The 17,731-nt window shown below is 40.0% G+C and overlaps 1 protein-coding gene across 3 annotated transcripts in view; it reads right to left on the bottom strand.

Annotated features, from left to right (window-relative positions):
• LGR5 (leucine rich repeat containing G protein-coupled receptor 5) overlaps positions 1-17,731 on the bottom strand; it is a 153,435-nt gene that overhangs the window by 29,396 nt on the left and 106,308 nt on the right. The window contains exons 5-13 of one of the 3 annotated variants that reach the window (XM_037132167.2): positions 16,824-17,039; positions 14,724-14,795; positions 12,244-12,312; positions 10,592-10,663; positions 7,309-7,380; positions 7,088-7,156; positions 6,875-6,946; positions 3,424-3,489; positions 2,429-2,500 (exon numbers count right to left, since the gene is read on the bottom strand). In XM_037132167.2, coding sequence (XP_036988062.2) covers positions 2,429-2,500; positions 3,424-3,489; positions 6,875-6,946; positions 7,088-7,156; positions 7,309-7,380; positions 10,592-10,663; positions 12,244-12,312; positions 14,724-14,795; positions 16,824-17,039 — 780 coding nt within the window. The remainder of the gene's footprint in view (positions 1-2,428; positions 2,501-3,423; positions 3,490-6,874; positions 6,947-7,087; positions 7,157-7,308; positions 7,381-10,591; positions 10,664-12,243; positions 12,313-14,723; positions 14,796-16,823; positions 17,040-17,731) is intronic. The other 2 variants (XM_037132168.2, XM_037132170.2) reach the window with 2 other exon arrangements.

Genomic DNA, 17,731 nt, shown 5'->3' with positions numbered 1-17,731 from the left:
TTTCCACACTCATTTCTACATTTCACTCAGTTTACTGATGAGGAATCTGAAATTCAAAATGCCACATAAACAAAACACAAAGTTAAAACTACAATTCTAACCATGCCACAGCTTTTAGAAAATCTGAAAAGGGAAGAAGAGGATCTGAAAATTGAGTCCACTTCTGAAGGCCCATGGAGATCTATAAAAATAGAGATATCTCTCCAACCCCAAGCAAAAACAGATTTAATTTATTAAAAGGGTTTATTTTATTTATTAAAATTGAGTTAGATTGGGTCACATAGTTATCTGACCAGAGAGTATATCTTATCTGGAAGTGTGAAAAGGTAAAAAAAAAAAAAAAAAGGCATTCATTCCAATTTCATGGCTTAGACAGCAACCCTCACCAATTTCTCCATTATGTACCTGTTTCACACTTATTCTTTATGCTGTGTAATCACCAAATTAATATACTCTCCTATTCTCTGTCTATGCAATGCAATTTAGCACTCCACTACCCTACTGGCTCTCAATGTTTCTTATGCATATCTTTAGTCACAAGAGTAAAGTAGAAATATGTAGGAACTATGTCTAAGCACAACTGAGCGTCCTGTACTCAGTGGTCTTATGGGTCATTTGAGCTGGTCACCTCTTCTTATAGAAATCATTGGGCAGCAGTCCATCTCAAAAGAAACAACTGAGAAACAGCACAGATTTGGAGCATTGAGTTAGAATGGGAAAAATTGCAGTGCTGATCTTTTGCTCAGAGCATGTGTGAAATTCTTAACTAATGAGAGAGCCACTGCATTAGACCTGGGGATAAGAAAATGAAGAAATCCTTGTCATTTTCAAGTAGGGTATGGTGTACCCAGTGAAAGTGCAGAGGGTTGAGTCCTGCAGCAGAGAGCGTGCAAAGCACATCAGAGATTCATATTCTCACAGGATGGGTGAGGGCAAGTTAGGAGTGGGGAAGAATCTATTGGGCCATAAGACCAGGAAAAACAGTGTCTGTGTGTCAGGGGACTAGGAATGCATGGGTGAGAGATGAGAGTGTTCCAGGAGGTTGGGAGCAGGTTTTAAAAGGTAGTGCTGGGAAATTTGATCTTGATCTTGAAGACATAGGAGAATAAGTTTTTTGAAGTGGAAAAGTAACACAATTCCATTTATACTCAAGAAAGAATCTCTTTGGAGAATGAGATGAGTGGATAGAGACTGATGGTGGAGAGACTGTGAAGGAGGACGGCAGGGCAATCCAGGTGAGTGACTCCCTCAGCCTGTGGTAGGAGAGTGGGTAGGAGAAATGAAGATGGCCGAGTTTGGGGAGTCACTGGACGGGAGGTCTAAGGGGGAGGAGGAATTCAGGGGACTCAGGCTTTTGGCCTTCAGAGTCTGTATCACATTCTTTTGCTATCTTTAGAAGTCAGTCTTTAATTTCTTTTATATATGCATATAAATATATAATCTACTCATAAGATATATTTTTTGGTGACAGCAATTGATTCTGCTCTCTTAACAAATGTCAATAGTGCAATATAGTATTATCAAAAAAAACCCCAAAATCTCTGACTGTTGGAAACAACCAGAACTCCAACCTGGTGAATTAGGTAGGATATAAAAGTAAGTAATATATTTTTGTATTGCACTTATTTTAAAAAGTAAAAGAACCTCACAGACCAAAAGTAAGAAAAAGGCAACACAATTAAGGTAAAAACAAGGTGGTTTTAAATTTTTTGGAGGAGATTCTTACAGGTGAATATAAAATGTTTTAAGGAATGGTATTACTTTATGAAGGTGTAGTCTCTTAAGCATGAAGAAGACTATACTGAGGGATGGGTGAAACAGGTGAAGGGATTAAGAAGTACAAATTGGTTGCTACAGAATAATCATAGAGATATAAAGTACAACATAGGGAATATAGCGACTAGCATTCTGATAACTGTGTATGGTGTCAGATGAGCACGAGATTTATCAGGGTGATCACTTAGTAAGTTATAGAATATCTAATCCTTGAGGTGTAACACTTGAAGTTAATATAATGATGCATGTCAGCTGTTATTGAAAAAATTTTTTAAATGATTTAAAAAAAAAGAAAAACTGTTCGACCACCAAAGAAAACATGGCAGAAACAATTTTGTGGCCATTTCATATCTGTATGCAAACAAGCCCTGACAATCCAGGCTGTGGACAGGGACACGTTTTGTCAGCTGTTGATCAGGACAGCATCCTTCCTCTTTATCAAAGTTTCAGTTCTGCTGACTGGCAGAGAGCAGAGTGCAAATTTATGACTTTTGAATTTATTTCTGGAAAGGATCCCGAATATTTGCCTTTTCATAGCAAATTCATTCAAAAAGACCCAATAACATACATATACAGTGAAAAGAAAGTATTAAGGGAAGACTCAAGAAAGAAAGTGCTCTGCAGGGGGAAGGTGCTGGAAGGCAATACTCACAGAGATCGGAGGCTAAGCAACTGCTGGAAAGTGTCGCCCTTAACTTCATAGATTTCATTATGTCGCAGATCTCTGAAATGACAGAGTTCCAAAGGTTGATTTCAAAGTCACTGGTTTCAAAGTTTAGTCCTCAGAGAACTTTTACAGAGTGATTACCTTGCTCTCAATCAAAGAAACACATGAAATGAGACTATCAAGTGACCTTTAAAACAATTTTTTTAAACACATTACAATTTACACACTTAAGTACTGTTTTTTTCTCTTTCAAAGCAGCTGGTTTCTTTGAGTGAATATGAACCTATCCTCCAAATGCCATCTTCACTGAAGCACTTTAAGGGCGCCTCTCTTGGCTCTACCTTCTAAGCTTTTCTTGCATTTGCGGGTCTTCAGGAGTTTCAAATCTTTACCTTTCAAAGATGGATTATTTTTCCCCCTTAATTGTCCAAAGGCTTTCAGAAAAAAATATTAAGTGGGAGAGGATAGATGGTTAACATTGTTTTGATCGAAAACAAAGTATCACTATACAGCAATAAGGCTGAGGTTTTATGGAGGAGGCAATTTTAAGAGAGGAATTCTGAAATGTTTCCTGTGTAAGAGCATCAATGGCACCTCAAATATGGCAAATATGGTACCTCCTCCAAAGATGACTCTTGTGAAACAAACATACCAGCAAACTCAAGTCCCTCATATGAAAAAATACACCATCGTGTACTGGGTATACAAGTTTAGCAAAACTCCAGAGCTCAAACAAACCTACATCATTATTACACCAAGTTCATGATAAAAAAGGGAAATGCTTAGTAAGTGGTTTACTTATCACACAATGCATGGTGAAATAATATTGTCTGTTTTCCCAACCTTATTCCCATCCTACATAGTCACACCTTGTGTGTGTCCAAAGGGAACACATCAAATATCTCCCTAGTGACCCCTGGAAATGTGGGTTTGGGCTCCTCTTATTTTTGCTAGGTGACTTAGAGACTCTATAGACATACATTTTCTGAAGCTTTTGGCAGACTGAAAAACTGGGCAAATCTTCCAGCAGGTTGTAAGAGAGATCTCTGAAAAACAGAAGGCACAGAGGGAATATCTGTTACATGCTAAGTGTAAGGAAGCATGCTTTGCTCCCCTTTCCCTTTACGATGGGGTGTCCCCGAAGGCTGGCACGGAACATTTCTCCATTCTTGACCTGGGGTGGGTAGTCACCAGTATGACTGGATTAAGCAGTAGATTTAAATGTTTGCTAAAATGTAACTATTATACTTCTTTAATTTATTTAAATAATTTACTCAATGAATTTATTTATATTTTGTTAGTGATGATCTCAATGTTGTAGCTATTATCTTACTGAAATGAGTACAAATCAAATTAAATAGCTGTGCCTCCCTTTCTAAGGGCTGCTGTATTTCCACAGCTAAAAAGAATCATTGTTGGTTCTTTTCTAATCAACTAAAACAAAATCCCAACAACAATTCCAAACATTGCACTAATTTTGAAATCAATCACTACACTGGAGGGGGGGGGTTGGAAATCTAAAAAATCTTCAGCCAAAACTCAACGAATTACAGAATAATAAAAACATCTGGATATATTTAGAGGATAATATAACTAATCTAAAACAAGCCATGGTAATTTGCAGAAAGCTTAAAAAAAGAAAGATGGTAGATAAAGTAACATTTATATATATGTATAACATATATATATATATATAATATATATATGAAGCTTTTCTCATGTTTCAGAAGCTATCAGCTGATCAGCTAACACCTTTTCATGCCCAGTTATAATTCTTAAAACCAGATCGCTACTCTGCAACAAAAAAAATCAGTACTATTTTCTAAGAGGCTTTTAAGTTATTTTGTTCTTTAATTGATCACTTCATCCTATGCTTATTGAATAAATGAAATTTATATAGAAACACAATAATTTACTATGCATATATTTCAGATAAAGCTGTTTACAAACACAAATGTATAGTGTACACTAGAGTTTTTGAAGACCAAACTGAATCAATGAACAAAATAACAAAACCATACCTTCCACCTATACACAATTACACCTGATTAACAATATGATTTGCTATTTTGAAAAGTGAGTAAAATAAAATGGACACACATATTACCAAAGGTGGTAATAATTTAGTTCACTCATCTCCACAGACTTCAAGGAGACAACTCCTTCCTGTGTAGCCCTTAGTGCAGGGTACATAAAACCTTCTCCTACATAAGCACACAGTATCTATCACCTCCTACCTAACTTCTACCTAATGATTTTCATGGTTAACTTATCAAGAACTCCTCATATATAGATCCCATGTTTACAGCTTTACCTGAACTATTTCATTTAATCCTTATGGTCACTTAATGAGGCAGACACTAGGATTATCCCCATACGATGTGAAATGACTCACCAAAGATCACCGCTTTGCTAATATGTGGGGATGGCCACACACAGCCAAGTAATGCCCATGGAGGTGAAGCAACCTGGGGCCAAACCACTCATGTACGGTGAAGTTTCCTCAAGTAACAAGTACTCAGTGGACGATTCAGCCTCAAAGGGGAGCTCTCTGACCTCTACTTTTAGAGCCTAAAGTAGACTGTAGTAGAGGTCAGGACCCCAAGTTCTGCTCTCAACTTCAACTGATTGTGTTTGGTTAATACACTGGCCAAAGCATTGGCATCTTTCTCAGTTTTCTTCTTAAAGGAGAAGATACCTGCTTTGCTGATCTTGCAGAGTTCTTATGAAGAACAAATCAATATTGTAGGCTGAAATGCTTTGGAAATGGCAATATAGGTTGCCATTTAGGTTAGTACTTGTGTTTTTTTCAGGCCTTTCTAGTTTCAACTTGAGGAAAGAATAATGGTGTAAAGCAAGTGAGAAACATGATGATGAGAGTTAACACTGCCTGAGAGTTTACAATGTCGCCGGTGCTGATACAAGTATCTGACATGCAGTAAGTCATTTCGTCCTCATGATGATCCTGTGAAAGAAGTAATTATGCCTCCATTTTATAGATTGGGAAACAGAACCAAGAAGGAACAAAAAACTTGCTCAAGATGCTGTACAGGTATATGCAGAGACTGGACTTGAACCAGGAAAACAGACCCCAGAGCCTTTGTTCATAACCAATTTGTCAGTCAGCCTCCACTTATGCAGTTCTAGGCCTGAGTGGTTTACCATTTAGTGGGTGACACAGTGGAGACAGATGCACTTTAAATACTGGCTCCCTACTATCAATTACAGGAAGTGAAATCCTAGTCATGTTACTGAGCCCATTCCCAGAAGAAATGAGGACAATTACAGCTATTCTGGGTATGGTAGGCAGAATTCTGAGACGACCCCAAGTTTTCCACCACCTGCCATACTCATACTTTCTCCTACCTATTCAACCAAAATGCCTCTACCGACATCTTGGACTCTGCTACTTTCTTGTAGTATGACTTTGACAAATGTACTTAACTTCCCTAATTCTCAGTTTTCTCAACTGTATCTATGCCCCCCAGGAAAGTGTTGAGTGAAGAAGAGGAGACTACTTCTGTATGTTTCTTTCAAACATGAATGGCCAACACCAAAGCTATCACATGGAGCTATTGCAACCCCGTATCACCGAGCAACTGTGGTCGGGAGTCAGGGAAGGCAGAAGCAGCATGGCAGACATTCCCATTCTTCCACTTAGCCTTTGGAGTGCTGCTTGTAGTTCTGCTGCTAGGTAGAGCCTATGATGGAATTGCAGGCATTCAACTGCCGTAGATGTCTATTGTATGAGAACAGGGCCATGGCAAGAGGCCCTTTCATTAAGTCCCAACCCTGCTTGCAAGGGCGACGATACGGTTCACTGGGAGCTGAGGGAGAGGGCTGAAAATGGAAGGTCAAAACAAAGCTCTTCTAGGTCCTCTAAACTACTTTTCATAAAACGTGAAAAAGGCAGAGAAAAAAAAAAGCTCCAAGCCAACAGAAATGACGTATGCCAACAGTTTAACCATTAGGTGAAACATTAGAACATGGCACTTGCAGTGGTACCCGATGAATGTCTGGTTGCCTTCCTCAGGCTTTGTGTGGGCCTGATAGCACAATTTTTTATTTTGGCATCAGAGTGGGTTTTCGATCTATTTTGTTATTTTCTTTTTTCCTGCTCTACAAAGTCTTTAGAAGGGGAAATGAAGCTATTTGGGCTCATTCATATCCATTTTCTGAGAGGAAATGTGTGCCAGTTGGAAGTTGAACGGGAGAATGTTTGGGGTTTGGAAACAGGCCGCACGGGCCATCGTTACCAGGGTCACGTCAGAGCCACTTCCCCAGCCCAAAGTGGGCAAAGGAGGCCTGACCTCCTGGAGACCTGCAAGGAAAGGACTCTCCCCCTTTAAAGGATTACCCAAATAACGCATGCCACTTTCCCTAAATGGAAGTTGCCTGTTTATACAACATTATTGCTTTACCGATACGTACAGCATTTGGAGATTAGGTAACTGATCGCACACAGTGTGAGGAAGGGAACAGATCTGTGCTCCAGTTAGAGTCCTGTGGAAACACAAACCAGACACGATTCTTTCATTCAGGCATCCCGCAGTGACATAGTTTGATTCACTGACATTCAGAGTGGTCAGACTTTAAAAGCAGTGCCTGTTCTGGTCAAAGTCAAGACCCTTCTCAAGTACTTACAGACTCTCCAGACTAGCAGTTCCAGTTAAATCAGGAAACTCAGTTATCTGGGAGGCACCATTCAAAGTCCTAGGAGGAGGGGCACATGAGTATTATCTGGAGAAGATTCTAGAAAGGGGTAATTTTTATTCTCATTTTCAAAACACTTCAACTTCTAACATGCATCTGCTTTTTTACAGCAACTCTACAAAGGGAAAATGATATGTATGAGAAAAACTTACAGTGTTCTTAGTTCAGGTAAATGTTGAAAGGTGGATCTTCCAACAAGCTGGATGGGGTTGTCATAGAAATGTCTGAAAAGAAATAATAATAAAAAAACAATGTCTTAGTATAAAACTTGAATGGCAGATGAGTATCTGTTCAAATTTCAACAAGTACGTTAAGTGTATTTATGTAATTTTGATTATACTATATTATATGACATTCTTGATTGTGTGGTTTCAGGCAAACCTCAAAAATGTTTTAACTCATATTATGAGACTTTTGGTAAGAAATTCATGCCGTATAAAATTAAAAATTTCTGACAGAAAGATAGAGTGATAATTTCTAAGAAAGAAAGCAAGTGAACTGACTGTAGTTAGTATTTAAAAATCTTCCCTGCCTCCAACATCTGTGCACTATCAATTGAATGGCAATGGATAATTGGGGGGGCAGGCAAGCATGTCATGAATTACATAAAGGGAAAGTTCTATATGTGAACATGAAGATGATATCCTCTGGTCCAACCTTATCATGATACACAAAACTGACACCAAAGATTATCTGAGAGGAAATGAGGTATTTGGGGTTTTTAAACAATAATGTCAGATTTTTTGGAATTAGTTATTGCTCTAAAAGGTGAGATGTTATTAGAGCTTAGAAATATTTTGTTTTACAGATATTCTCAATGTGACGGTGTTTATATCGCCTGGCCAATGGGCCGCAGAAACATTTCTGAGCTGTGACATCCCTCTAGTTCAGTGAAATTCAATAGGTATTTGTTGGCAACTACTGTGCTCAACATATGAGGGTAGGTAGTGCAGGGACCGAGAGACCGATCCGCTGGGGAGGCTGTCCTTAGTAGCTACCACACGCCTGGTGTTGTGCTAACAGCTGGGAGTTGAAGAAGAACAATTAAATGTCTCTTCCCTAAAGAACCTTGGGATCATCCAGGATAAAACAAATACATAAGATTCTATCACTTTCTAGCTGACAAAGCATTTGTCATGGATCCACCCAACAACTTAATAAAATCTATAGTGTAGACACTGAAATTCTATTCTCCTTAATTTGGAGGAATAAACTTAGGCTCAAATACTTTGACAAGTTCATCATCTCCCAGAGCTTCAATTTTCTAATTTGTGAAACTGAGAAACTAATACTAACGTGTAGCATTTGTGTATGCATCGAGAGAGCTAATGCGTCCATAACATCTGGCACACTGCCTGGGATGTCACTGTCACCTGACAAACCTGAGTCCCCTTCTGTGCTTCTAGCCTCTGACCTCTTCTTTTCCCTTGCACTAAATAGGTTCCAAAAGAAAGAGCTGGAATATAGGTGTTAGGATTACAAAAGAAATTTTCTTCACAATGTTACATTATCCTTTATCTACACTACATGCTTATATGTTCACATATATGTACACACTAGACACATAAGATGCACATGCTTGCATACATGAGGCAGAAGCGTCACAAATATAAATAAGGAGTTATAGGATTCTCAGAAGAGAGTTCTCTCATGAAGCCAGGAAAAACTTCATGGAAATATCACTTGAAATAGACCCTGGAAAACAAAATTCCAATAAGCATAGTGAGGGGAGAGAATCGTAGGAGCAAAGGAAATAAGGAAAGGAATTCATTCCATGAATTTAGTTGGTCTGGGTGTTGGCACAGGGTAACTGGGTAGAGCTTTGGGGAACTGATCAAGAGGGTTGGCTTGGGCCACATGGAAGGAAGGCTGTGAATGTCAGGGTAAGGAGTTTGTATTTAATGTAAATAAATAATCCTGAATCTCTGTGTTTTACAGTAAGAGAGTGACAATATGGATACTGTGTTTCAAGAGAGATGGGGAAGGCAGGGAGATGAGCCTTAGTCTGATAACAATCTAGAGGTAAGGGCTAGCAGACAGGCTGATGGGCAGCTGGGACTACAGAGGGTGGCCATGAGGTCTGGGTAGTCTGCACACAGGAAGCCCTTGCCTTCACAGAAAGTGGGAATGGAAGGTGTGGTGGGGGTGACAATGACCAGAGATGGAAACAGAGACAGAGGCAAGGAGAGGAGAATTTCAGGGGGATTCAGTCAACACCAAATGCTGAAGGGAAGCATTAATAAATGGGACAGGGGGTGGAGCGGCGGGGGGTGGGGTGGGTGGGTGGGGCTGTTGGTCCTCCTCACCCAGTATTAGCATATCAAAAGAATGATTTAAACCCCCCCCCCTCTTGTGGCTGCTAGGCAAAAGAAGCAAAGCCAAAGCGATTTGCCAACCTCTTACTATGTAAATACTCTCTAATGAGGACTAATGTTTATAGGCAATAAACTTTAAAACCCTTCGTTTTCCAACATACTGTCAGAACATTTCAGGAATGATGAATGGTATTTTTCTTTCAGTTGTCAGGGCTAATTGAGACGGACTCCAGCTCATTTGTGACAAATGCTTCACAGTTCCAGAAAGCCTCTCAATTAAGTTGGCACAGGATGGGTATCTGCCAAGAAACGCCCTTAGAGTCATGTTCAGCAGTTGTCCTTACTCTCTCCCCCCATATTCAAGACCCCTCACTCATGACTTCAAGTCTGCCAGATGGTCTTTCAACTAAGAGCCAGCTTAATACTAACATATTTTCATCTTCCTACATATCTGTATAGGATCAATCTTATGTCTGTGCTAAATGTGAAACAGCATTAATTATATGTTATAGTTGTAAGTCTATTTTATACTTTTATAGTACATAAATCATCATATATGTCTTTCTATGACATATGCATATTTCTAGAATTACGACATACCTTGTAATCGTATAAATGTGACTCAATGCTTGGGCTTAACAATGAATGGATATAGAGGCAGCACAGAACAGTATTCCCACCGTCCACCATCAGCTGAGGCTGGAGTCTGTCGTGGTAAAAGACTCCTATTTGTATATAATAATTGATAGTTCTGGCATGCTTGAATTCATGTTCTGAATGACCAGCTGACCTTGACACTGATACTTTAAAAATCGGTTTTATTCCTTAGAAAATAGAGAGAAGCAAAGCATTTTTGCAAGATTATTGTGAAGTGAAACAAGGCGTCTGAAGATATGACGCATATGCAGTGCAACTTGAAGGTTCTAGAAAAAAAGAATCTTTTATGTTATTTCAGCATTCAGCTAAAACCTGGCACAGCACCTCTCTATGGACTCCTCTGCATAGTCTTACATTGACTGAGAAAAACATTGGGCAAATATAGAACATTCATTGTAACATATTTACAGGAGCAATACGTACTCTCTGGATGAAAAAATCGAAAAGAACTATAGCCACTTACATTGTAATAAGAGAAGGGTTGCCTACAAATGCTTTCTCAGGTATTGACTTGATATTGTTGCTGTGAAATCCTCTAGAAAGAAGAAAAAACAATTTATAAAAAATAATGTGTGGGGTAAAATTATTTAATAGTCCTCAACCCTTCTCACGTGGCAACAACCAGCCCCTTCAGTAACTGCAGGATAAGGTTACATTCACCTATGCGTTTGGAAGGAAGCTTAGGTGCCCTCACTGACTCTGTAGGAGAAAAGGAAATCGCCAGCTGCCATCTTGAAAGAGAAATAAAGAAGCTGAAAATAGTAAGTGTGCTTTATGGCAACTTATGACGTGATGTTATGTAAAGAAAATCCATCTGTTACTATCTGCTGGAGCACCACACTGTGTAACAACTTGAGACAGAGAGAACTGTCTTTGGAGAGGGATTATGAACACCCCTCCTGACCCCATTTGAAGCTAAGAGAAAAGTGAGGTAAGCTTCAATGAAATAGAGATTTCAGTAATCTCCTTATGAGGATGGAATTTCCTGAGCCAAAGGAAGGTGCTCAGGAAATCTGTGGAAGCAGATTGATTCTTATCTGTTGTTGCTGGTGCTGTCTGAATGGGAGGGGGCCAGAGTCAAAGGTCTTCGGGGGCCTGTGGGTGAGGTGAGTGGCGGTCCTTGGTCCGCCCAGCCACAGGTGATGCTGATGACTTACTTCCCAGCTTGGCCACAGGTGGGTTATCCTGAGGCTGAACCTCCTAAAGTTTTTATTATTATTATCTTTTAACAAACAAGCTTTCTTGTCTACCTCCTTTGGCTGTGTGTCTTGTTTCTCTCTGCCAGGAAAATAGCTCTATGCTTATTTTCTTTTCTAAGTGTTAGAACATTGCTTACATAGGTTATTTTTAGGTACAATGAAAAATTAATTATAGCATACAAAAGACAATATATGTAACCCAAGACCTGAAAGTTAGCTTTATTTTAGTAAAATTGTAGTTTGTTTAATTAAATAAGATTCACGAAGTATTTAAAGAATGTGAAAGCATCTAGCACTACACTAGACACATACATTTTATTCTGGTTTGTAGCGACTTGTGCAGCCTAGGAATGTTTTTCAAAATGCTCAGCAATTAACTGAATTCTATTATAGTTCTGTACAAATCTATAAAGTATATAGATTTTGGGGTAATATATGTTAGGAAAGGAGTATGGCTTAGAGAAATATGTACAGTTTTTCTAATATACATATATTGGAGAAATCCATTATAAATTTAAAAAGATTGATGTTTGCTGGTAATAGAATCAATTAAAGTATATTTCAAGTATACTTGACTGTCATTTATATGAATTAAATTTTTTTCTAGTAAGTCACATGTATAGTGATCAAACATATTTTAAAAATAAATTTATGAAAAATAGAGATTTCTTCCCCGGCTGCTGTGGCTTAGTGGATTGAGCACTGGCCTGTGAACCAAAGAGTCATTGGTTCAATTCCCAGTCAGGGCATATGTCTGGGCTACAGGCCAGGTCCCCAACAAGGGACACATGAGAGGTAACTGCATACTGATGTTTCTCTTCCTCTCTTTCTCCCTTCCCCTCTCTAAAATAAATAAGTAAAATCTTAAAAAAAAAAAGAATAGAGATTTCCCATTATATTTGTCCTATATACTTACAGTTCTTTAAGGTTGGAGAGTGTCCTGATTGCAGTGGGGAATTCATCAAGGTTGTTATAATTTAAATCTCTGAAAATAAGTGAACAGTCTTTTCAGTTTTTTAGCTACACATTCACATATATTACCATTACAAGGAAAGTTGACATGCCACTTCAAAGGGCTAGTATCATTGATGAAAATTCTTATTCTGGACATCTTGGAGGACTGCTCTGTCCCTGAGTCCTGTGGGGGGCGTGTATCCCTCATAACCCAAGGTCCAGGATGACAACCTGCTTCTGGAGAGGTTTGTATATGCAGAGTACTCTCACGAAGGACATTAGGTCTAGAATTTTCTCAGGGACACAAATAATGATTTGGATCAGAACTGTGATGTTTTCCTTGGTCTGTGACACAAAGCTCCGTATTACCTTTCACGACCAAAGATGGAATAGTCAAACAATCCCAAATAATTAATTTCTCTGTTTGTTATGAGACAAATGGCTTTTCAGTTCTATTACTCACAAGAGCTTAATAGATTTGCTCCACCTTCTATCTACATCTTCACATGAAAAAGCGATTGCCTGCTGGTCTCTGGGAATGGCAGATTTCCCAGATGACTCAGAGAAACCTTTTGGCCAGGCAATCAGATGTGGTTAGATCTTCCTCTGTGGAGAAGAATTGCTATTTAATTTTAAGAGAGAGATAATTTAACTAAGTTAAACATGAATCAAAATCCCTACTTGTCTGACACAAACCATCCTGAAGCTATACTGCAGGCAGGAAACTTGTGTCTTTGTGGACATAAATTTTCTTCCTGTTTGTAAATCTCTCCAGATGCTCTGTTTTGATTAAAAAAGGATTGGGCCTTATAAATTACTTGGATTTCGAGTGAGGGAAAGGAAGAGGTTGGGAGTAACCAATTTACTGATCCTCTGTAGCCCTGGGCAAGGTAAGGGGGGGTGGGGCAAAAAGACTCAGGATTGTGTCCTGGAATGTTTTGTTCTACAGTATTTACACGCAATCCTGTGTCCTCACTTTAAACATGGGGTGGGGGAGAAACCCTGTTTATGGAAATACCCATCAAAGTCCATCTTGTTTTTGTCCCTGTTGAGTTTCAAAAGGACCAGGAGGTGCTTTCCATGGCCGAGATCCCCAGCCCAGCCCTATGTAGATAAGGGAGAAGTTCTCATTTTTTTTCCTAGCAGCTGATGGAAACTGCTTGCTTGTGCCATTAAGTTGACATCAAAGTCCTGCCTGGACAAGTTCTTCTTTGGCATCTCCTTATGAGGACGATTCCTCTCTTCTGGGAGGAAACACAGAGTGACTAGGAAACCCTGGGAGGAGAGCTGTCAGGGCCAATCGGCCTGAAGAAGACGGCCAACAACAGTGGACCGGACTTGAGTAGAAGTTAAACGAATCATATGCAAATTGCTAAGATCTGTATGCAAATGAATAATGAGCCCCATGGCCAGAGGACAGGTGGTCATCTCCTCCTGTGCTCCCGGTCAGAGCCGGCGGTATAGAGTCAGTGGCCCTGTGCGCTTTATGGCCCTTGAGTGTTAAAAACATGGGGCTTTGGGTTGGGGGCACAGCTGGAGCCACCCTCCTCTCCCAGCACACTCGGACCCCTCACTGCTTGTCATTCCACCCTCATCGCACCTCTCCCACTCAACAGGGCAGCGAAGAGCAGCTCCTCACCTGGGAAAAGGCTCGGCCCAGTGGGGCCCATAAGAAGCCCTTCTCCAAGTGACTCTGGGATACAGTTTAGGCTATGGGCAGCTGGCTGGGCTCTCTTTTTATAATAGGTAACAACTAAAAATTCCATATTTGACCTATTATTTGGAAGAAGAATATAGCAGTAAACATGGTTTTCAGAGTCAAACTAGAGAATGAAGCAAGCCCCAGTTACGCTGTTGATCAGCTGTCATGTTGGTAAAACAATTCATAGCACTAGAGCTAAGATGGGATAATAATGTCTGCTCTCAGAGGAAACAAAATATGCCAAATGCCCAGTACAATATTTCACTATAGATATACTCAATACATGGAGCTTCCATGACTTTTTAGTCTGTAGATTTGTTTTTTTGCATGAATCCTTGCTGTTTCTTCATGAGACTCCTGTTCATCTCGGGCTGGAGCCTGGTCTGAGTCCTCCCATCCCATGGGGAGCGAGCCGGGGTGACAGTAGAGAACTGATCCTTGACAGAGAATTCACACTCCGAAGCAAATAGTCACTGCTCAGTAGGAAGCATCTATTTTAGCTTATCAGGATTCCAAGTAACTTAGAATCTCACTCTTGTTAGATTCAAATACAATTTGTGTTATTGTTTAGCTCTGTGAGGCGTGTGTTGGTGTGTAAGATAAAGCCACTGTGAATATCTGTTTAAAACTCAGGCAATTAACCAAACAAAACAGCAAGCTTGACTTTAAGGCTATCTTGATTTGTTCAGAATACTCACTGAAAACACTGAAAAAGGGAAACACATAAAGGGTCAACTCACAAGGTCTCTAGGCTGTGGAGCCCATCGAAGCATTTCTTTCCCAGAGAGTGGATTCTATTGTTATGGAGATGCCTGCAGGACAAGGGTACAGACGGTCAGGGAGGCTTGCTGCACAAGGAAGCCAGCGCGACATCCTGACTGCTTAACTCCAAAGAATCTTCCACTGAAGAACGCACTGATTGTACATAACAAATGCTTTATTTAACTACTTGTTGTAAAAAAGGGCTATATGCTCCATTTACTCTCACCATAAATGATTCTATACCCTAGAACTGAATAGGCAGTCCCAGTTTCACCTTTTGGGTTTGAAATATCAGGGAATGTATCATAATACGAGCAATGTGATTGATGAGAGTGAATTCAGGTTGTTTGGCGTGGTTGCTCCGTGGATCTTCCCACATGGACTATGTAGCACAGCTTTGGGATGCGGGGTGATAAGCAGAGATACTCATGGTCATTGACAAATGGAGGATGGAGGAATGGTCCTTGGTGTACTAAGCACATTTTCTATTAAAGCTGATGGCTTATAAAGGCTACATTCCCAGAATGGGGTGACAGGTTAACAGAAAAGAGCACTTTTGACTGCAGAATATAGCAATCAGTTTTAGACTGTCCAAGGAAATTAGTTATCTTGACACAGTATTAGTGTGTATAATTATCACCTTTGGCTCAGTTGTAAGTCAGGTAGGTCAAAGCCAGTGGGAGTACTGTGTGCATGACTGAAAACTGTACCAAGACCCAAAGAGACTTTTGGAAAATAAGCTTAAGGAAGACACAGTGAGAAAGAATAGCTGGATCTCTGTAAATCTATTTCCCCTCGTGCAGAAATTTTCAACCAGTGTGCCTCGAGAATGTTTAAAACATGCAATACCTGGCTCTTTAGTCAGGGGCACTGACCTCTTTACCTTAGACTGTCAAATTAAAAAAAAAATGACACCAGCCAACGGGATACTAGCCAACTGGTGTGAATGAATCAAAATTATACCTGTTGTTTTTTGTCAGATTGAGAAAAATTTTTTTATTTTTGGCGTGCCACAGAATTTTAGTAATTTGTTTATATGTGCCATGGGATAAAAACAATTAAAAATTGCTGCTCTAGTGGAAGATAAATTAAAGCACCTATCCAGCTTCTGGTGTGTCTGTAGCATCATCTTTGTGTGTAAAATTCAGTTTAGAAATTTGTTAATATCACCCAAAATTTGTTAGTCTAATAAATATACTTTGGGTTCCTGTGAGATCTATGTAGTATTTATTGAGGATCTTCTACATGCAACACATAGGGAAGGGGGTAGAGGGGAACCTAAAGAATGGGTAAGATGCTTCCAGCCCTCAAAGTAGTATATAGTACGGTGTGAGAGACAGAGATGCAACGAAGCAAAGTGGAATGATTGAAGGCAGCAATGGGCAGGAGGGCGTGTGTGGAGCCGAGGGACAAGTAAGTCAGAAGAGGCTTTGGTTAAAGTTCCTGCAGGAACTGACCTTACAGCCTGGTAAGCAGCTGCTATTTTCCTGTGTCAGCATCGATTGACACCTGGGCATGTGGCTGCACTCTTAAAGAAGACTGATGGTTTTGAGAATCACTCTTGAGAGTGAGTTCCCAAATTCTTGAGAATCACTTGGATTTACTGAAATCAGGAAACCCAGACCCATTGGGGGTGCATATACATGCAGAGTTCACTGTTGGGTTCATTCTTGCTTCTCTTTCCTTGGTAGGGAATTCAAGAAGGGCTCATGGAATAATTAGAAAGGCATATTCCAATTTGACCTGAATTATAAATTATTATCAGAAAAAGGCATTTTTACTAACTTTACTAATTGTACAGTGTGGTGATTACTCGTATAGTACACAGTGGGCAGAGATTTTATTTTATTGCCTTCGAATGCCCAGAAGTGCTTGGCACTCAGAAGGTTCCATAAATGTTGTTTTATCCTTTCATACAATTAAAAAAATTATGAATCATTTTAGGGAGAGGTTCAAGGGGCTTTCACCCTTAAAATGCCCCTATTAGAGGTTTGAATGGCCAGCACTTTAAGGCCAAGGTCTCACTATGAATTTAGAAACTTAAAAGGGAGAGAGGAAAAAAAATCAATAGAACTTACAGAACCACCAAGCTGGACAGGTTTCCAAAGGCATAGTCTGGTATGTGGTGTATTTTGTTCAGGGCCAAGGTCATGGCCTGCAGTGCTGATAAACTTCTGAAAGCCTGGACAGGGATTTCTGTCAGAGCGTTGTCATCCAGCCACAGGTGCCGTAGGGAATGCAGGCCACTGAAACAGCTGGCAGGGACATAACTGATGTGGTTGGCATCCAGCCGCCTGGGGAAGAAAGCAGGCAGGAATGGAAAAGAGAGCAGAGCCCAGGCAAGATGAGCCTTCCAAGAAAACTCTGTGTGCTGGTTAACACGAGTGAAACAGGGCCTGGGCCCTCATGATCCCTTGACATCTGGAGCCTTTGCTCACTTCGTAGGCTCTCTTTCTCGCTGAGGATTAGAGCTACTGCTTGCTAGGTCCCCTTGGCTGTAAAATTCCATGGTGCTCTGATTCTGGCTTGTGGGCAGCTCCCCTGAGGCATAAAGATTCAGCTGAGGATCTTTTAGTTTTTCTTTCTGACACCAAGAGAAAGATACTCTCTCCCCTCCCTTTCACCCTGAATTAAATACGTGGCTTTGTGTTCCCTGGACAGTTTTTGAACATACTGAACATACTAATCCAGCTGTTTGTTCATTAAGCACTGGGGAAAGATTGTTTCAGTATTTGAAAGGGACAGAGTAGTTTTTAAAGGGCATTAGAGAGAGGAAAGGGGATTCTTTCCCTTCTCTTAATACAGGGCTAGAAAGCCTAAAATCTGCCGGCTGTCTCGCTCATCCTAACCGTTGGCGTTGGGCACATGTTTGGTTTTCCCGACATTTTAAATGAATAATAAAATTAACAGCATTCCCAGCTTTTGCTTCCTTTTTCCACCCTACTCCCCCCACACTTTTTTTTTTTAAATAGGAAAGACTTCTAAA

Source organism: Artibeus jamaicensis, unplaced genomic scaffold, assembly GCF_021234435.1.
Source record: "Artibeus jamaicensis isolate MK-2021 breed Jamaican fruit bat unplaced genomic scaffold, CSHL_Jam_final contig_233, whole genome shotgun sequence".
In the NCBI taxonomy this organism is placed as follows: Eukaryota; Metazoa; Chordata; class Mammalia; order Chiroptera; family Phyllostomidae; genus Artibeus; species Artibeus jamaicensis.
Note: the sequence above shows the minus strand (reverse complement) of the source record. Positions and strands in the feature narration are given on the sequence as shown.